The sequence below is a fragment of the Lissotriton helveticus genome, chromosome 6, assembly GCF_964261635.1.
Source record: "Lissotriton helveticus chromosome 6, aLisHel1.1, whole genome shotgun sequence".
NCBI classification, from domain to species: domain Eukaryota; kingdom Metazoa; phylum Chordata; class Amphibia; order Caudata; family Salamandridae; genus Lissotriton; species Lissotriton helveticus.
In genome coordinates, this window is record NC_136067.1 from 1,625,266,542 (window position 1) to 1,625,288,863 (window position 22,322).

The 22,322-nt window shown below is 46.3% G+C and overlaps 1 protein-coding gene across 1 annotated transcript in view; it reads right to left on the reverse strand.

The window, feature by feature from the left end:
- Window positions 1-22,322, reverse strand: part of MDH1 (malate dehydrogenase 1) — a 103,500-nt gene that overhangs the window by 57,225 nt on the left and 23,953 nt on the right. The window contains exon 3 of the mRNA XM_078649434.1: window positions 16,201-16,297. Within this exon, the coding sequence (XP_078505560.1) occupies window positions 16,201-16,297 (97 nt within the window). The remainder of the gene's footprint in view (window positions 1-16,200; window positions 16,298-22,322) is intronic.

Genomic DNA, 22,322 nt, shown 5'->3' on the forward strand with positions numbered 1-22,322 from the left:
AAATAACCCATAGATATTTAGTATCATCAAAATACATACACCTTATAGAAAGAAGGACGGCAGCTACCTGGCAGTTTCTTTAATATTTCTTTGATTTTAATAAGGATTGCATTCGCAAACGTATCTATTATGATAGAAATTATTCAGAGTTGTACAGAATAAAACAGTAGCTTTTACACAGTAACATCTAAAAGGAAGAATGAAACGCACTCGTGTCCTACCCTCGTCCCATTCCTCCCGCTCCTGAACCAACAGTGAGCCTGCAATTACAAGGGAGGACATAATTTGTATTTGATCGACATCATGTTTTGCTGCCATGACCCCTCTCCTCCATGTTTTCGCTCATGCTGTTTGTTCGTAGAACATCCAGGCAAATTTGAGTCTGCCAACGCGCATATTTCCTAAAACATGGAACAGATAATCCCATCCCGAAGCTGTCTTTGTACGGCCCTGGCGTCCTTGTGTATTCCGCTCTGTGTATTAAACCGAAAACTGACATGAAAAACTATTTATGCTTAACATAATCTGAATCGACCCAGTCCTTTGAGTTTTAATTAACGGACACGGCTACCATCTGGATTCCTGAGGTGTGTCCAAATACACAGAACTTTTGATGGGGGTTCTTTTCCTTATATACAAACCCTTTTAACCCACAGTATCAACTTTACAGAAAAGAACCCACGACTGAAGTAGAAAATGTAGAATCGTTTCATTCTCCATTGTACCAGTCTGAGATTGGTGGGTGTCTTTTCTTCAGGGTCTGGTGGTGTCCGAGCATGCAAGAGTTTCACCCTCCATGCAGTGCCTCAAATAAAATTACAAAATCTCAAGTCCCAATTACGATACAAATTAAATTAGCAAGGAGCATCTCAGCAGGGCCTCAGGGACTGCGAAGTATTGTATAAAACCAAGTCTGCATGTTATAAATATCTACGTAAGCGGTCAGACCTGACGTTGAAGCAGCGCATTAAGATTCTATGTAAGCGCCTCTTGCCATTTCCCGCCCCTCCCCCTGTCGTTCTCCTTCAATTTAGCACCTAATGGCACCTGTCCTGACGTCAGACCCTATTGTTGTCACACGATCAAGCATTGGTTTAATCTAAACTTCTCTCTTCCTCGGAGGATTGAGCACACCTGCAGACTGTGTACTGACTGAATGCATTTACCACCTACGATACGATGGATTTTGCATTTGGACTACTAACGTGGGTAAAAAGAATTGTACTTTCCTTCTAAATTCGACCATATGGCTTCTTTAGGCAGACTTAATTCGGTAAATGAACAGAGCGATGCAGAAACAGTAACAAATCTGCTTCTGCTTGACACCCCTCCCTTCCAAGGAGTTGGGCAGCTCTCAGAGGCAACATGCTGATTTTTGCTGATAAAATGGGTAAGCAACAGCTAACCATTCACAAACAATGTTTATATACCAATTGCAAATTAAAAAAATTAATGTAAAGCATTGTCATTTACAATGCCAGTAACTCAAACTTTAATGCTGTGAGACCTATTGCATTGTAAATGCTCGTTTTCCTCCAGTGATGGAGTCCCTCAATGTGCCTGGGACCCTCCATTTCGCCCAAGAAGCATTACTCTGCCTCTCTCTAGGCAAGTCAGGAGGATACAAAAACATGGATCCTACAACATCACGTGTGCAGGCCTGCTGTGCTCTAGATCATGCATTTGGTAGTGTGTTCTACATCGGTACCTTGTCCCACATGGTACTTCGCCGTGTTGCATATAATATTAACTAATGTCTGTTGAGCTTTGCACTGAGAGTATGCACGTCACTCGCAGATTAACTTGGGAATACACTACTGCACCTATAGGGTGCAACTTGACCCTGATTTTTAACTGTCGCTTGTACCTTTTCACATTGCGTTTCCCTCTTGTGGAATTATTGACCAGCTCCCATCCAGGGGTACACTGGTAAACCCTGAGAGGCCCTCCATTATTATGCCAGAGAGGGGCATAAATAGACTCTTGGTCCTGACGAAGTGCTGCTCGATTCTTGGGCTCTCACAGCATGAAACATGTTTACCACATTTGACTAGTAGCTATCCTGGTACTTGAAGACCACATGATAGAACCACTGTTTACTTAGTCCTGGTACCCTTTTCCTGTAAAAATGGTTTTAGGATACCAGAGCCTATTTTAGTCACCATTCACTCACCACACTTAATTCCCTCACTTGCGTGCTCAGATCAAAAGATCTCCGATAAACAGGCCTTGAAAATCCCCCCCCCAAAAAAAGTTACTCACTTAAATAATCTACTCAACCTAATTATTATGCTCTTGACCCATAAACTGGTTTCAAATGATGTGATCCTGGGTAAGTATTTTAATTCACCGAGATGCCATTTTCTTCTTTATCATATATGAGAGCAGCTACAAATACGCAAGTTTAGCATGTTTGCTGTGCAGAAAACTTTTAGATTTAATAGACTGAACATTAGCTCTATATAGAATGCAAATCTAGCCACATACAAAATACACTTGACTGCAGACTTAGCTCATAGTTCATTAAATGCACGGTCATCAGGGCTTGGCCAGGAATGTCCCTCACATCCTATTTACAAGCATTGGCATAGCCAATAGGTCTCGCTTTTAGGACCTTATAAGTGTTTAGTCATGCAGCACGTTATCCTGGGTGGTTCAATTGTAGCATAATTCCAGAATATGTTTTAGGTTATATAAAGCCCAAATTAAATCCATTAAAAATAAACAGGCACACAGAATAAAACCTGTATGCCAAATCGCAGGCGCAAAGTAATAAGTCTTAAGAAGATGAGCGGACCACCCATCCCACCCTCGGACGGGCCTGGGAATGGGTAATTGCTGATTTTAATAAGGGAGAGTATGCCAGTAGGAGGACCAGAGTGGACTAGGCAGGGGGTTACTATGAAAGAACCAAGCATTGTGCACCAGTAGAGAGGTGAAGCTAAAGAATGCCTTGCACCACTGACATTATTGGTGGGAGGTAATGTGTTTGTCAAATATTACAGTTTTGAGTGGCGTCCGCATCCAAATGCCTTTTTTCAATGTCAGCTACAGTAGTCATGACGGACCAGGAAGGGCAGGTAACTATTGTCTGCTGGTCCTGCTTGTAAAGTATATTCCTCAAGCTCAGAACTCCCAACTGCAGGCCACCTCACTGATGCACAACACTAACTCTAAATGGTTCGGAGAACGATGGAAAACCGAAAAATCGTAAAATTAAGGGAAATAGAAGAATTGTGCAAATGATGGTATTGTTGCAAGAATACCTTATGGAAATCAAGGAAAGTCTAAAAAGGTCTGCATCGCACCAGCCCCAGAGAAATATACCCAACCCGGCGACCTATGAAGTGGACACAGAAAAAGGTAGATCACCAGGTCGTCTGTGAAGCGTCAACCAAGAAGTAAGGTATAAAAGAATCACAAATCTACATTTTAATACAATGTGGAGGCAGTATATAAGACTGAGCTTTCATGTCTCACTAAGCTTTATTACCCTAAACAATTTGGTTTTTCAAATTATTTAAAAAAGCAAGCGCTTAAGTGCACATGAGAGACGACATTCCAATAAACCTTAGAAGACGGACTAAACGTGTGAAATCCCTTCATTACCCACACTAGAGAATAGCCCAGGCCAAGATGGCCACCCCTCGAAGGCAAAAGCCAGTGCGACCTACCCGATATGGCCTCCACGTTACATGCATGAACTGTGATGGCCAACAGCAGCTAGATTGTATAATCGTGACATCAATATTGGAACGTGAAGGTTAGCCATACATAACAAACCAGGGCGAAGCAAGTTCTATGTTCCAAGATCAGCAGTGTGCATACACGCAATGTATCTACTGTTGGGCTAATGGGTTCAGGATTTATATACATACAATGAGGGACAAATGGGTGCGCATCCATGCTATGCGTTAGTAGTGGAAGGGTTAGTACAATGAGTAACAGTTACTGTGGGCTTAATAAGTGATGCGAGGATTTGTGCGGACTTGCAACTGCTGTTAGTTTATTTAATTACAAGCGGTGGGCATCCACGCAGAAATAGGAGTGCAGAGTCAGTATTTCTTAGGTAAGTACTGAGTTAAGCATCCGCGTGGTAGTCGCAGTGAGTGCAGGGAGAAGACGTGCCGTCGGATTGGCTGTACAGTTCAGTGGTTCACTCTGGTGGAGCTTGGAGAGCTGTATAGTGGCTTGTGATTGGTGAATTAGACATTTTCTAGGTGTTCGTTGGCTGCAAAGCCCTGGAAATGTAAATACATTTTGTCCCCTTTAGAGGAATAACCCAATTGTGCGTGGCTGAAAGTTTAAGTTCACTTTGGTGGCGCTCTGCTAATTTTATCCATGGGCACTAATGGGAGAGTCGCCGCATGATGGGTGGACTGTCGTGCATTAAGGGTAGGAGAGTTAGCATGGTAGGGCGGTATATATAGAGGGGAGAGCAAGGTGTAGAAGGCTAGAGTTGTGAGAGCCAACGCTGCTTTAAGTGGAACAAGCATTGGCCGCGAAAGCGATCGCGATGCACTTAATGACCAGTGACGGAGGATACAGATGGTGGCTGCATGCGTGCACCCACGCAAGCTTGAGGCCGCCAAAAGCCTGTGGTGGCACTTTCAAAAGCCACTTACTAAAAGTCGCGCCAGACCAGCGCATGCGCTGGGTCAGGCGAGACCTAAAAAACGATCACTTAATAAATACATAACTAAAAAGCATAAAGTAGCAGCCTACTTTATTTGCAATCCGCAGATTTTACATTGAAATGGCCACAGAATTGATCACTGACATGTGGTTTTAAAACTATACAGTGTGCAATGTTTGGAAATAAAGTTTCTGCAAATATTTGTAATTTGCACATCACCAAGTGTTCCGATTTGTTTTACTTCAATTTAAATCTGTTTGCACCACACTTGTACTATTCATTTACAATCTGTTCAAATGTTGTAGAGAGAAAACAAACAAGCATTTTACTTCATTTTGTTTCACAATTGTCAGATAGCCAGGCGCGCAACGCCCATTGGGCTCAAAGGGCTTCAGCCACCCGCCCCACCCCCTATCGTGTGTGTCAGGCCGGCTGAGACAGCTTCCCGGGCACACACAACCACACCAGAGCACTTCACAGGTCTTTAACCCCTTCTGCGAATTTCCGCGCTGTGCAGGGGTTTTATTGAGTGGGCGTCAGCACACGCCCACAGTGACCGACGGCCGGGAGCCGTCCGAAGCACACAAGGGGTTAAAAGACCATTTACTTGCTAACGAGGCTTTGTTGTGTTTTCACCCCTTCTTAGAGACCCTGCATCTCCACTCTGCATATTGCTGGAAGAATCAGCCCCCCCCCCCCTCCCGAAATTTGCCTCTAGTTGCACCTCTGCAGATACCTCACTTGACAAAAAGCATTAACTATAGTAAGAGAAAGAAAAGTAAAGACCATTTCCAGGAACACATGGGCAACAATTAGTAAAAAAAAAAATTCAAACCACACTTGACCCGTCTTTGAGCAGAGGACAAACATGTCAAGATAGCACCAGATTTAAAGAAGTCTTAATTGCTCCTTTACTTGCTGAAGGAACAGAACACCCGTTTCTTCCAGCTTAAATTGACTCGCCAGCAGGGTCGAGTAAGTGCTAAAGAGCGCCCAATAATTAAGCATGACACACTAATAGGTGTGTGAGGGCACCAAGAACTGATTTTCAGATCTTTCATTGATGCGTAGAATAGCCTTCTGGTTTAACTCTCCATGACCGCTTGGCTTAGGCGAAACTACCCAACCTTGAAAAATAGGGAGTCTCAGTGCGGACACTACACTTTAACCAAATACAACAGATTATGCAGCTATGGTTGTGTTCAGCATGTTCTGGGGAGGCACCATGCAGACAAGCTAACACGTTTCAAGTGCAATTTACTGGCAACGAGTCTTCACAAGATTCCTATAGTACCTTGGTTTGCAAGTTGGCTGGCCCCATAAGATACCTTCAGGTAGTTCGGTCTTTTGAAACCTAGAGCAGTCACAAATCAAAGTACTGCTTCCTACATACACAGCAAAAAGGGACTGAAACTATCAAACACCAAGAGACAGTTTAGCAGCTAGGTAGTTTCATGGCCTGGTTGTTTTTCATGGTTCCGCCTTTCCGTGGCTGTTTATAGCCTGAAACAATCAACACAGCAGCATTTTACTTGCTAAGAAACAAGGCGACAAAAACGCTCCGCAGTTACTTCAGTGTGCAATGATGCAATCCAAAAACAATTTAGATTGTACAGCACTAACATGCAAAAATGATTGCATCGTTTTCGGTCAACTTGCGAATGGCTCCTGCCAGAAGAAAGTGGTTCCTGGAACGTGAAGCACTGCCACCCAAGCAAACACATTAAGATCAGCACTGCTGTAACTAAACAAATAAAGGTCGGATTTGCTTCCCATACCTTATTGCAGCAGTGATTTTAAAGGTCCAATAGAAAGATGTGATGCAATGGTTACCGAGCAACGGCTTGGACTCCGGGATAAGACAGTATATTGCAAAACAAGGACTATCTACAATCAGCACAGTTTTACAATCAAATAGCACAGATAACGTTTCTTTTGGTGTGAAAGATATTTACGTTTGTTAAAGAGGCTGCAAGGACAGAAATAATATCAGAGTCCGCAATGAGTCCACAAATTGGACCTTCCTCACCTCACCAGCAGAAACACGCGTTGGGTGGCAGTGGAAATTAAAATATAAAGTTTGTGCCACCATCACCCAATATATAGGACTAACAAGCATTTACAATGCAACGGTTTTGCCTTTGGAAAAGTTAGAGCTATTGGCATTGTAAATGACAATTTATTTATGTTTTCTTTTTGAAAACGATAAATAAATTGCATTGTCATTTACAATGCCAATAGCTTAATCTCTCGCAAATGCCACACACACCCACAGAGCCCCCCACACACCCACACAGAGCCCCCCACACACCCACACAGAGCCCTCACACACACTGCGAGCCTCCCCACACACCCAGACAGAGCCCTCCACACACCCACACAGAGCCCCCCCCACACACCCACACAGAGCCCCCACACAGAGTCCCCCCACACAGAGCCCTCCACACACCCACACAGAGCCCTCCACACCCCCACACAGAGCCCCCCACACAGAGCCCCCCACACAGAGCCCCCCACACACCCACACAGAGCCCCCTGTGCAAGTTATACACTGTTGTTAGAGATGAACCAACCGCATAGGTAACCAACAGGTGTAAAAAGGACTTCAAAGGTGACCGACTGGGGAGAGAGATGATGATGTAGGAGTGAGAGAGGGATTGTGCAGATAAAAGAGGAGTGTGAAAAGGGTTGTACACAGCAAGAAGTCTGAGAGGGAGTGTGTAGATAATGGGTAGGTTTGGGTTTGCAAGAGATTAAGCTATTGGCAATGCCATTTATTTATCTGTTTTCAAAACCAACACAAATAAAAATTGTCATTTACAATGCCAATAGCTCTAACTTTTGCAAAGGCGAAACCGTTGCATTGTAAATGCTTATTTTTGGTTTAACACTCCATCAGAGTGCATGTGTTTTCCAGCTCTCTCTGTAGTCTTTCCCTCCCCTCTCCCTGCCAAATACCTGCTGCCACTCTCTGTTTGCTCTCACCCTCTTTGCTGCTGGCTCCCGCACGCAAATGTACCTCTCCCTGCCCCCATGGTTGATGCTGCAGTCACCCGTGTGGGTTTGTCCCTCCTTCCCTTGTCTCCCGCATGTGCTTCTCCACCTACAGCTCATGTTGCGCTCTCTCCCTCTTATGCTCCCTAGTCACACCCTGATACTTCACCTCAACCCACTCCCTGCTGCACTTTTTTTTTAAATTCACATTTTTGGAAGAGCCAGGCAAATTGCTGCAGGTCCTCCACAAAAAGCGCATTTGCACACTTATAGTGTCAAAGTAGATCATTCACACAAACAAAATGTTGCCTGTATCATTCTGTAGCCACATGCATGCACTGAGACTCATGCACATGCCGACAGAATGAAGCTAGCACCAGCAGCGTCTTAGTTGTTGCATTGCACCTTCTTTTCTCTCTTTTTTTGGCAGATACAAAGAGCATTGGCAAAAGCTTTGCCATATCGAGGCTGTTCAGAATCGTCAAAAAGCATTGGGGCAAATCCAGTAGGTTCCAAAGATTAGAACAGTTGGCTTTGACAGTGCTTATTTTTAAACTAGTATTCAGCGTCCAGCTGGAGAAGACAGGCAGTAAATACAGTAGTCGAGTGCCTCATTCAGTCTCCCTAGTGGTGGTAGCTGGCGAGTTGGCGGCAAGGCAAACAAATTATGATGGTCATTATGGTGCAGCAGGGGTAGCCCAGTTTTTGGGCCAGTGAGCCCAGTTCATCTGTCGGCCAATCAGGGTGTATGGAGCGGGACCGGGACGAAGAAGGACTGCGGGCGGAGGGAGGGGGAAGAGCAGGACGGAAGGAGCTGCGGGCGGAGGGGAGGGGGGGAGCGGGACCGGGACGAAGAAGGACTGCGGGCGGAGGGGGGGGGGGAAGAGCAGGACGGAAGGAGCTGCGGGCGGAGGGGAGGGGGGGGGGAGCGGGACCGGGACCGGGACGAAGATGCACATTCATTAACAAACACTCACCTCGACTTCCTCCAGCGGCGGTCAGCCGCGTAATGGGAAAAACAACCAAATTTAAAAAAAAAAAAAACCTCTGCCCACCACCGCGATGACGACATCGCAGAGGCGGAGAGGGAAAAAATGTCGGGAACGCCCCCGAATCTGGTCCGGCCTTTGACGGACAGATCCGGCTCCCAATGGCTAGCCTCCATTTATGGAGCTAGCCAATGAGAGGAGGGGGCGAGGAGGGGGCGGATACCCGACCCAAACAGAGAAACATAAGGATTTTGCTAGCGCATGCGTACTTCGTACGCATTGCCAGCAAAAGACAATGATGTACTCTCCTCCTGGCCATTACGCCACATCCTCGCCCATTACACCGCACTCTCTCGATCCACTCTGCCACCACGATCCACGTTTACACAATCTATGCCTAATTCTTGTAGTATACCTTTAGTGTCTATTCACCACGAGTGCCAAGCAAACGATATGCTGTCGCTACACATGTATAATTCTTCTTATTTCTGTTCTCTTTGCATCGGAGGTCTATTTTTCGAATGGCACCAGACTGTGACTCCCTATCCCGCGCCCATAACCTTATTACCCTACCTTCATTCTCCTTGTAGGCCCCCTCCCCCCAACCAAATTCATCCCTCCTTTACCCTGCAACCCGACCCCTTATGCCTCTTCCATGGCTACCTCGTTGGCGCCCTTTTTCGCTATCTTTGAATGTACGTTCTTGCGCATCCCATAGTCAATCCGCACCTTCCTTCTCTACCTTACTGTTATTATCTTTAAGAGGTGACATTGCCCTCTTACTCGAATGACGTTTCCACTCCGTGGGGCCGCCACCAAGACCTCTGCCGGCAGCTCTTGCATACCCATCCCGATTCCTTGAAACTGCACTTACAGTCCAGCCGTGGACCCTCCCGCCACCCCTGACTTTCGTCCACCGCTCCGTCCTTCCAACCCGCCCCCCAGCATTCCTTCCTTTGAACCCCCGCAGTCCGGGGTCCCACCGCCGCCCGCCCTGCGCCCATCCACCTTTTGGTCTCCTACTGAGCCCTCCCTCAGTCATTGAGAGGCAGACGTCTGTCACGAACAATCCCCCCCTGAGCCCCCTATCTACCCACTTGTTCTGTATCCCCGTAGGGCTGACCCATGCCTCCTTATTTGACTACGGGGGGGTGGGGGGGTGGGGGGGTGATGTCCCGAACTCCTTGCCGGCACTTCTCGAGCTCCCTGCACCCCTGCCCCCCCCCCAACCCCCGCCACCCTTATCTACCGCTCACTGCCATGCCTTGTTGAGCCGGCTCCGCCCCGCCTCCCCACTAATTCGCCCGCCCTTAGTACCATAAGCGGCCCTCCCTGTTGTCCTCGCCTTACAAATTCCTTTCCTGTGATGACTCCCCCTTTCCTGTCCCTACCCCCTCCGCTGTATCTTCCTTAGCTGCCTGCATTGGTGCCCCCTCTTGCTCCCGACCAGAACCACGCATTCCCGAACCTCCCCTGCGCGCCCCAACTCTTCACAAGCAGGCACCCTTTCCCCGGCGCCCTTCCCTGCGCACCTTTCCCGAGGCCCACTTCTCCCATCCTTCACACCTACTCTCATGTGCTCGGCCTCGCCCCTCTGCTGTTATTCTTGTTACCCGAGCACCATGGTAACCCTGCACAATTCCGACGTGCGCAACTGCCCACCTGACATCGAGCCGACCCTCTCTTGGGCGCGATGCCTTTGTCACCATACTTGAAAACTCTGCAATGTCCTCGCCTGCGCGCGGAACTAGCCCCTCAGACCCCACCGTATCCCCACTGCCAAGAGCCTTGTATCTGCCCGCCCAGAGCCCTACCCCCCAGCCTCCCTCCATCCTCACATCCTCTGCCGCCCCCTGCGCCGTTATTATACTTTCGCTCCTTTGCCACTTACACACCTGCCGCCTCCCCCCATCATGTACCGTTCGCTGCCTCCTGTATCCTGTTCGTTCTTCATTGCCACATGTCCGTCCTGAGGCCCCACATGCCCCCTTCTTTCCTCCACCGCTCTGTCTATCCTGTGCTAAATTTTAAACTATTTAGACGAGAACGCTAAGGGCCTAGTACCGAACCAGTTATTTATACACGTGCATTTGTTCTTTCTGAATGCAACCTACTTGCGTGCTAAGGGACAAGTGCTGCAAACTGCGCGAGGTGGCCACAATGTATAGCGCTTCACAGCAAATTTCTACGCGCTGTAAATTAAGGCAAATCAATGAACTGCGACTTGCTCTGTCAGCCTCGAGGAGCTCAAAGAGTGATGTAGCTTATGGGCCATTTTATGGCCTGTGAAATCCCTGTATGTGAGTTACCTTTGGGGCTGTATTTTTATGCGTTGGTACGTATGTGACTTTACCGTTCCATTTGCTATTGCTACTCGCACGCTTGATGCACGAAGGCTGTGCCTTCCTTCGAAAACAGAGCCCCCAATACCAAGAACCAGCCCCTCCCATCTTGTTACGCCACTCTCCGATCCTCAACCCCCTGACACCAAGGGGCATCAACTACCCAGCCCCCATCTCCGTAACCTGCAAGCCAGCCTCCTACCTTTCAACTCCGTCCTCCTGGGGGGGGGGGCCCTCCCCAAGACTTAGCGCCTGACCTGCTCGTGCTCGACCTTCACGGGCAAAACGGCTGTGCACACGACGGCCGGAGAAGGAAGGCGGGCATCAGGAAACAAGCGGGAGGAGGCGGGAAAGGGGGAGGAGAGACGCAGCGCCATCATCAGGCAACAAGCGGGAGGGGGTGGAGAGACGCAGAAGTGCCGGCAATGCCGGACCAGATTCGGGGGCGTTCCCGGCTTTCGGCTGACGTCGCGTGACATCGGCAAAAGCCAAAGAATCTCGGGAACGCCCCCGAATCTGGTCCGGCATTGACTGACAGGCCCCTCGTCCAATGGCTAGGCTCCATTTATGGAGCCAGCCAATGAATGACGAGGGCCGACCCAAAGCCACACTACAGTTCTCATCAGGTTTTCGCCTGCGCGAAAAAGATGCGCAGAGCGCATCTTTTCGCCAGGCAAAACCTAAAAACCACAGCAAGGGTCCTTATGTTGTGTGGGCTTCTGCTCATCAGATGTTACTAAAAAACCAAACTTAGGTGGTCGTAAAAGTTTACCCTTTTACCATCCGGCTACACAATGAAACACCTCATTTTGTATTGTTTTTATGATAAAGGAAGAACTGCATTTGGAAAAGGATGGAAGGAAAGGAGACCGATGAGGCAATACTGCGCACGGGATCAAATACTTGTGAAAAAGCAGCGTTGCTAGTCTTCTTGAAACATATACCACTAGTGGGTCTGTGCAAAAATTCTGGTTTCATATCCTAATGGAACTAGGGGGAGAAAGTAGATGCAATCTCTGCACTTCTAGCTGAAACAAATGGCCAAATCCGATGTCAAAATGGAGCTAGTCAATTGCAGCAGAGCCAGAATCAATGATCAGATTTGTTGACGTTTTTATTCCAATTAAAATACCAAATTTGATTATTCAGTGTGGTGTGGTGTGGCCATGCTTTCTGGAGCCCAATGCTTCAGTGCTTCCAGCAAATGCTGCCCTCTGATAGAGAGAAAATGTGGAGAAATTGCCCTTAGTGGAAATCCAAGAGCGCCTTGAAACCACGAAGTCTGTACCATGGTTAGAGAAAAGGATGCAATTCATTGCACTTTTGAAGGACTGACGATTGGCAGACTATAAAAATTACATTAAAGTTTACAATGCATCAGGCAGACAAGGGTGTCCAGGGTGAAAGTCAGTAATGTATCAGCGGCTGAAAGAAAAGTCCTAACCACCCCCCTCCTAAACAAGCTTCACAGTAGAACAGATCATAATTATCTTTATATAGACGAATCACTGAAGTAGAGATCAACTATTTACAGGGAGCCCACAGCACAGCGGCCATTCTCTGGGTTGGACAGGAGACAACATGAAACAGATAAAAGCAGAGCTATCCACCTGCTGTGTTAAAGAGAACATCCTCTTTACATCAGAATGCTGGATATGCAGGTGTACTCACAACTTGGCCGGACAACAATCTGCAGATTGGAACTTCCTTTATAAACGGTCAAGAATACTACAAAACTCAGATAAAAGGCTACTAAATATACACAAAGACTGAAGCAGAAATCCAAGGAAGGCAGAGCCTTTTCTGAGCAAGGACTACGTTTTGGAATTAATTCCTGAAACATCCAAAGGACACAGTAGAAATGGGTATTCAATCCCTTTCCAAAACGACAGCGACTAAAGTAACAAATTACAAGACCTGTGCCAAGAGACCAATGGGCAGCATAAATGTAATCAAACAAATTACAATGTTCCACCTCTTACCTGAAATTAACTGCTCCCCGTCTTCAAGTGGGTAAAGGATCAGAAAATACCTAGACAGTGAGTATCGGATGTAGTCTACGGCCAAGACGGCGTATCATCTGAATTCAGGAGTACAGAATCACCCGGCAAATTAGTTAAGAACACAAAACAATTACACAAATTGAAAATCCCAGACGAAGCTAGAGGCCTCCATGAATTGCCTGTGGACAAACGTGTGCCCGGAAACAAAAAGTAGCCGTGCTCAAAAGAGACTTTAATAGTGACTGGTGTAAAGGAAGAGGACCCGTCGGGTACCCAGGCATTGAAATTCATCAAGTCATTAATGACAAATGCAGAAACGGAGGCCAGAATGCTTCACGAGCCACCAAGGGGTCAAGAAGGACGAGCTCTTAGGCGCCCCTCTAATTCGCTAACCAGAGACAATGGTTTGCTCCCAATAGTGTCAAAACACTGCTGCTAGGAATGACTACAGATTTCAGTCTCCAAACAATGCCCGAAAGCAGATCAGATGTTACATGACAGGGCTCCATCACTTCTTGCACAAAAAGCACAGAGAGTAGAAAATAGTTGGGCGGAGTATCCAGATGTAAATGTTTGTTTTTTAACAACGGTTAAACAGATGTTTAAATGAGCTACGGGTTTACTACAAGGAAATCATTTTATACCAGCCCACCCCCTTTTACATTTACATACTCATCGGATGTCTCCTTGACAAAGAGGGCTATCCTCCTATATGAGCAATCAATATTTAGGTTTTAATAATGGATTGCAGTATCTGATGTACATAAGTGTTTAAGAACTTCTAGAAAACGAGACAATGTGCTCAGTGAGGACCTGCCCGCCCACCCACTGGTAACATTCAGCAAAGCTAGATCACTGGGGGACCTATTAGTTACCAGTCATCTTGAGAAACCACCACCAAGAAATAACACACTGAAAGAAATGAGGGGCTTTTTTCCTTGCGGGCGATGTAAAGCCTGCTCGGGTAGCAAGCGAGTCCTGTCATATGTCATACCAGACACAGGTAGAACGATGCACATAAAAAAGTTCATTACCTGTAGTACCCCCCTTTGCAATTTACTGTTTGGTGTGCCCATGTGGCCTTCGCTACATCGGCAGTACTATCAACCAGCTGAAACTGCGAATACTGGAACATCTGAGGGCCATCGACAAGGCAGATCCATCGTATCCGGTGGCCCGTCATTTCGCAGAGGCACACAACAGAGACCGAAACCAGTTACAGTATTTCGGTCTAGACACTATTCAATCAAGTGTAAAGGGTGGAGATAGACTTAAACGATTACGTAGACTTGAGTCCAGGTACATCATGGACCTATCCACTAAACATCATCTAGGTTTAAACAGCGGTGAAGAAATGGCTTTTCATTTGGGCAAATAATGTTGGACTGTGATTGATATGAATTGCGAAATTTGCTCAAATTGTAGTATGCAATTTGCTTAGTAACATCTATATGAAATTCTGAACACGTGTATATAAGTATATATGTATATATCAGTATAGTGGAGAACAATGATATACATAGCTGTAAACCTGTATTTGGTGATTTTGAGAGCTCTGTTGGACATGAATTACCCAACACCGTATAAACTATCATGAATGGGAGTAATCTGCTGTAATTCTGCTGGCCGCCTAGAGCCAAGTTGTTGCTCAGAAGTTCCACTTGGACTTTTGAAGTTCATATTAGTTTTCTTGGGAAAATTAATGACGTTTTGGACTAGAGTATGTATTGCCTAGAATTGGCACTAATCGAATTTTTGTGGATTCTGATATTTTGATCTGCATCTTTTTGATTTGAAAAAGTTGTTTTGTCTCAGTGTATTTTTAAGTCATATCTACATGGGCTATGGTAGAACATGGGACAGAAGCCGATCCACGGCTTAACAACAATGTAATTGCATTATAATATAATTATACCCTCTGATGCGGAACTGCCACCTATCTGTAGGCATGATAGATGTTGCCTAGTTGATGCACTGAAAAGAAACTAATAACATCACTGCAAAATGGCGCCCACAGTGTCATAGAAGGGTTAATGTCCTATGTCTATGTCCATTTTAACATGTAGAGAGAGAAAGAAAAAACTTTAACATGCTCGAGATCGATTGTTTCACACACTGACGAAGGCAGCACGCCGAAACGAGTCTATGTAGCTCCTGCACGAAATAAAATATGTGGACACCCTTATCCTCGAGTGCTGCTATCTTTTTCCTTGAGGAGTGAAAAGGAAATTTGAAGCGAATATATATATATCATATTTATTTCTGCCCATTAGAGTTCACACTTTCCAGAAGCCAGAGCAAAAAGATTGGCTTGCTGAACCCAAAAGACTACTCTACATGGATGGTTTCCTTTACATGTATGCTTGAGCCCTTCTAAAGGACGTAATCCTTCCTGAAACGCAGAAAGTTTGGAAAGCCAAGATGAAACCAGGAGTACAAAAACCAAATATTAAGAAAGATCAACTAGCAGGTGAGGGGAGATGGATAATATGTGGTCTAATAGTCTGTAAACTCTACATGGGGGCAAAGATTTGAATATTTTGTCCAGCTAACTCATTCCCCACCACCTCATCTGCATCCAGTGCAGATCCTAAGGAAGCACCATGGTACACTTGCCTCCGATCAGTCTCGCATTGGCCACAGCTTTGATTAGACGGCTCAACTAGGCCTACTCCAAAAGACTGCAGCAAACATTCAAATCAAAATGTGGCCAACACTAGGCACGCGCATTACTGAGCTCCCCATGTTCTGGCAAACATATGATAAATAGGAGTTCCACTCCACCTATCCTGTGCACGTAGCCATCCATGTGGGCAATGATTTATGAGTTAGTCATATGTAAGTGGGTCGCTAGCTTCCCAAATGGCAATATCTTGTGCTTGGTGTGTTTTGACAATGATCGAGGTCTATCTGGACATGATTAAGTGTAAGCTTTCTAGGTGGATGAAGTACCTACTGCATGGAGGGGAAGAGATTAGAACTCCTGACCTTTGAATAAAACTACTCGTGCATAACTGAGCTGTACCTGCTTCTTTAGGATGCACACTCCAGATCAGAACAGATAGGCCAGTGATGGAGTGCTGAACATGCAGTGCTGGTGGTAGGCTCTTCAGTGTTTAACATGCCAGACAATGTGTTGGCTTGGCTCCAATTGCAACATTTCCCAAAATTCTGTAAAAAACACAAAAATAACCCCCCCCCCCCACACACACACGTTTCTGCAACTCACGAATTACCTCTCAGCAGTGGGAAAGCAGAGTCCTCAAGTTCCATTACTACACCCTCCATCGCCGTCATCATGGGAGTGATGTCCAACAAAAGGAGGGTAATGGGCTGCAGAGAGAAGGCACATATTAAAGCAAATAAAAGGAAGCGCTGATACACCACGGCATATAGTAAATGCAGGGAAAACCGTAGCTAGCAGGAGCAATACATTGGACTTTATTTAGTAACAGCCACTTCTTTTCCCAGCCAGGCATGGGCGTATGTACAAAAATAATGGGAAAATGAAATTACAAAAACAGTGCAGGTTTTTATTTGGGCCTTTATAAAGCATGAACTTTCACAAATGGCAGTACAATGCTATACACAGCAACAGACAACATAAGACTAGAATACTGTGAACAGGTTGAATATAGAAGGGAAAAAAAACAAAAAAAACACATTAAGTCACAGTTAGTGGAGTAACTTCGAGGACAAGGGACTTCGAAGCAGATTTTGGCGGGAAGTGCTTCTCCCCCCCCCCCCCCCGCCCCCCCACCCCCCAAACCCATGGAAGCGGATGAACTCCAACTCTGAGTGGTGATTGTGTAACGGTTACTCAAAGAAATGCTCCGAATGGAGACCAGGGCTCTAGGAGAGCAGCGAATAATAAGCTCTCCGTCAATAGAGCAACAGCCTTCAAAGAGCATAGAAGAGAAGAACTTTGAGTACGTTGCCGCTCTGTGGCTGGGCGGGTAGCCTTACTGAAAATGGTGGCGTTCCCCCGGTTGTTGTATTTATTCAGGACGCTGCCGATATGGATACAGGGATCCTATTTCAGGCAGCTATGTTCCATGATCGGAGGGTTTCTGTGGTGAAATGGTAGACTGCGGGTGGCTTTGGACACCATGATGCGATCAAGAGCTGAAGGGGGCTTGGCAGTTCCGGATCTGGAACTTTATTACTTAGCAGCCCAGCTGCAGTGCCTCACCCAGGCAGTCGCAATTGAGTTAAGGGGTCCGGAGTGAAAATTGATACAGCGCCATGTGTGGTCCTTCATTGTGCTTCAGCAAAGATTGCAGCTTGGGACGCTCACTGATGAGGAGCGTACATTGAGACTATGCTGGAACCGGAGCCAGCGCAAGGCTGGAATTGATCGGCCATACGCACCAGAGATTGGACAGCATTGGCCGAATGGGAGGCATTGGGAGTACAGATGCTAGGAGATCTATGAGAATGGGTCCTTGTTGACTTACCAAGCCCTGCAGAATAGGATTGGACTCCCACGAGGAGCACTATCTATTGCACTCCGCATTGATGGCTGCGGTACAAAGGCACTGGATGGAGGGTCTTGCGGAACCCCGGAGGACTATGGCATATCAGTACGTAGTGATGGCAGTGGGGACATTCAAGGCGGTCACGTTCCTATATAGGCGTATGGTGGGAGAGGGAATGGAACCGTTGAGGGGGCTGCAACAGAAATGGGAGGCGGACTTAGGCAAGGAGATTCCTGAGAAGGCATGGACCCAAATAGTTAGGAGGGCGTGGCAGAGTACTAGATTCCAGCGGATTCATTTTTTTATATTGCACATAGCGTACCTCATCCCATTAAGATAATTAAGTATTTGAAAGTAGATACTGCCCAGTGCCTGCGGTGCCACCTGGAGGGGGCAGAATTCTGTCATATGATGTGGGGCTGCCCGCAACTGAGTAGGTATTGGGAGGCAGTGACGGAACTATTGTCCGGCATTACATACAGATCGAACCTGGGATGGGTGCCCGGTTACTGCATTGGTTTCCGCATACCCCAAAACAGAAGATCACGAGTAAGTTTCTGTACCTGGGATTCCTGTTGGCTAAGCGGGATATAATAGCGCATTGGAAAAAATCAGCCTTAGTGGTGGCGCTGCAATCTCCAGAGGTTGAGTCAGATGCAGAGTCCACCTTGGATATATAGACGGGGCACTCCTGAAGTGGGAGAGTGATATGGACACCCCTGGGCAGACATGTTGTGCAGAAACTGAACTGGAGTGATTAAAACTACTGAGTTGTTGAATCACTGCTACTAAGTGATGTATTACAGAAAGCATGGTGGCTATTGGGTTGTATAGATAATTGGGAAGTTGGACACACCGGGGGCAGAGGGCGGGGTGGGGTGGGGTGGGAGGGTGGTTAGCCTATTTTCAGCTACCCCACCCAGAGTTATTGGAAAGGGCACATCCTGATGAATACAAGAGGAGTTCTACTCAATTATAGCAGGCTATATGCCAGAGAATTAGCAATGGCCTGATCAAGGATGGTTGTATACGAACCTGATTAGACGAAGAAAGAGAAAAGAAAAAAAAAAAAAAAAAAAGAACTATTTTTAGCCAATGCAGCCTGAAACCATGCTGGGACATTATGGATTAGATTTTAAGACAGATGGGGTTGAGATTCAATCAGAAGGCCGAGGGATCTGGCTAAGGATGTCATGAGAGTTGTATCCGTTGGGTGTCTACTCATGAATGAAGTGATTCAGCGTTCCTCTGTTAAGGACAAATTCAGTTGTTGCCGGATTGAGTTTCAGATAAACCCTGGACTTTCAGGTTTACGTGACATCCAGGTAGTATTCAATTTAAGGAAGTCATTAGGTTGTTCCGTATATTTGTGGAAAGTTCTTCTTGATTGAAGCTACATATTGTGTATCCGATGCCCTCACCTCTCGAAAAATCGGGCATAACTTTCTTTATGCAGCTTAAGACACTAGAACAACATCTTTCGGAACTCCTGGGTGCACTATAATGAGACAGTGTTCCTGAAGAGAGTATCTACTTTTTGGGAGGCATCTAGCATGCTCTCTAGGGTCCCTCCCCCCCCCAGTTGATATTCTAAAGGGGTCAACAGGGTGATAAGTCTGCTGGTACAATCTACTAACGCTAGAAAACAGTCTCCACTTACCATATGAACAGCAGAAAATGGCATATAACCCCTTTGTTTTTCTACTACATTTAGGGGCAGGTGAAACCACTTTAGTGATCACCCATTTGAAATTGGTTATATCTAGGATATTATACAAAGTTCACGATAATGAATTTATTTATTTATTCAAAGTTTTATATAGCGCGAACAAGATCCTTACAGATATCAGAGCGCTTCACATAGACAGGGTAGGGGCAGTGGGAATGAACAGAGATAATGGGAGCAGTGTAATAGTCATTAACATGGTAATAATAGCATACATAAAACATCAATATACAATCAGGTAAACAAGTAATATAAGACAGCACAAGTCATTGATCCCACTACAGGGGTGTTCAGGTACACCTTGGGTGTGTGGATGGCTTATACCAGTGTTATAGTATAGAGAGAACACTGAGTGAGGGCAACGGGGAAGTGGATCAGTAAACCAGCGTGTATCCTAGAGGTATAGTGCCAAAGGACAATGTGAACAGTGGTACAAAGCAATGCAGAGTCTCTGATCCAGCACCTATGAGGTTCAGGAGATCTTGGCCAGAAGGATGGTTTTCACCTCTTTCTTGAAGAGTGCAGTGGAGGAGATAAGCCTGGTTTCAGGGGGGGAGCGCATTCCAGATCCTGGGTGCCATTCCTGAAAAGGAGCGCTTGTATGTTTTCTCTTTCCGGAATCTACGAGGTTTCAGGAGTAGATTTTTTGTACTTCTATTGGATCTCGAACCTCCTGATATAGACAAATTTTGAGCGAGGTAGTTTGGTGCATTGTGGTGCACGGCCGCATGTGTCATAACTGCAATTTTTAGCTGTATTCTGGCTTCAAAAGGCAGCCATTTTAGAGACTTTAAGTCTGGGGATATATGCGAATGCTTTCTTGATCCAGTAATGAGTCTCGCGGCAGCGTTCAGGGAGGCTCTTAAGGGTGCTGTTGTGGATAGTGGGAGTCCGCTGAGGGCCACAATTCCGTAGTCTATTCGAGGGATGACTAAAGCTTGTACAGCAGTTTGGAAGTCTTCGGCAGGGAGGAAGGGTTTAATTTTCCTCAGTGTGTTGATTTGGAAATTAGCTGCTTTTGTGGCTTTGCTAACGTGCTGCTGCATGTTGAGCTTGGCGTCGAGAGTGACGCCTAGGGATTTCGCCGAGTCCACGATTGTAGGTTGGACATTGAGTGCTGTAAGGTTATTGAGCCAGGTTTGGGTGATGGATATTTTCGCCGGGGGTGAGATGAGTAGGAACTCAGTTTTCAGAGCATTTAGTTTGAGGTGATTATCGGCCAGCCAAGATTGAGTGTTAATAAGCGTGGAATTCAGATGTTTGATATCTTCCGGGGATTGTAGTTTTAGGTAAAGTTGTGTCGTCGGCGTACATATGGAATTGGACATTGGAAGCTTGGAGCAAGGTGGCGAGCGGTTCCATGACGAGGTTGAACAGTGTGGGGGAGAGGGAGGATCCTTGTGGAACCCCTAGATCTGCAGGCACAGGTGTAGATAGCACATTGTCGATCTTGAACTTCTGAGACCGGTTGTGAAGGAAGGACGAAAACCATTTGAGAACAGTTCCCGATAGACCCATTCTAGTGCTTAGCAGCTCCAGCAAGTTCTCATGTTTGACCGTGTCAAATGCTGACGAGAGGTCAAGAAGGATGAGGAGGCAGGACTCATTGCGATCAAGAATTTGGAGGGCGTCATCAATAATGTGTGTCATAGCTGTTTCCGTACTATGTTTCGCTCGGAAGCCTGATTGATGAGGGTTGAGGAGGTCAAATTGGTCAATGTGTTTTGTTAGTTGGAGTTGGACACATTTCTCCAGCAGTTTGGCCAGGGTGGGGATATTGGTGATGGGCCGATAATTGTTTAGGTCAGACGGATCAGCTGTAGGTTTCTTGAGTATAGGCGTGACTTGCCCCACCTTGAGGGAGTCTGGAATGAGGCCTTGCTGCAGAGAGCTGTTGACGATTTTGGTCCAGAGAGGGAGGAGCGAGGGGATGAAGTCTTTTACAGCACTAGCAGGTAGAGGGTCTGTGAGGTGATTAGAGGGCTTTAAGGTGCAGAGCAGTTTGTGTATTGTTTCTTCCGAGTAGGTATCGAAGTACAGCCAAGTTGCCTTGTTTTTAGGTTGAGTGTTAGCCATTCTGGTGTGGTTGGGGAATCGGCTTACATCCATGATGAGGTCATTTCTTATGTTGTCAGTCTTTAGCTTAAAGAAAGCAGAGAAGGCTTCACAGTGTGGGGTGTCGCTTGTTGTGCTGTTTGATTGTAAGGGTTGTGACTTTGTTTGGGTCTTGATTAGTTCAAACAGCTTTCTTGGCCTGTTTTTTGCTTGGTCCAGCTGGCGGCTAAAGAAGTCCGACTTTGTGCGCTTTATTTTCCTGAAGTAGGCATTTCTCTTGTTCTTAAGCCTTTTGAGGTGCAGTGCTGAAGGGTCAGATCTCCAGGTGCGCTCTGCCATTCGCATAGTACGCCTGTCGTCATTGAGTCTATCATCGAACCAGGGGTTAGAAATTTTGGTGGAGACTCTTCAGTTGCAGGGGGGCGACTTCATTGACTATTGTATTCATAGAGTCAAGGTAGTGGTCGATCAGTGATTGAACATCCGAGGCACCTGAAGGGGGATGGAGGAGATTGCCGATGTGGGGAGGCAGGGTAGAGGGGTTAAGATTCTTCATGTCTCTTTTCCAAGTTTTAGATTTGATTGGTTGAGCCGGGTTAGGTTTAACTTTTTCATTGATAAAGAAGGCGATAATGTGGTGATCTGATCAATCGCAGGGTAGAATCGCCTCCAGTTGTGTAGAGTTCTTTGGCAATGATGAGATTGAGTATCGAGCCTTTGTCGTGTGTTGGTCTATCGCATATTTGGGTGAGGTCAAGCGCATTAAGGAGAGTTTTGAGACTATTCACCACTGTGTCTTTCTGATCGTTCCAGTGGAGATTGAAGTCACCCAGGTAGACTTGGGTGGTCTGCCGACCGGCGTTGGAAGTGATCATGTCCATGAGTTGTTGGGTGAATATGAGATTGTCACCAGGCGGGTGATAGATGAGATGTAAAGCACAAACTTGTTTGACTTCGCTGGTGATGTCGAGGCAGAGGAGTTCACAGGAGGAAAGGGAGGGGGCGGTGCCTTTAGTAACGGAGAGGTTGCTCCTAAAAATGCAAGCAATTCCCCCGCCCGTCTTGCCAGGAGACCTGTCCAGCCTAATGATGTGATAAT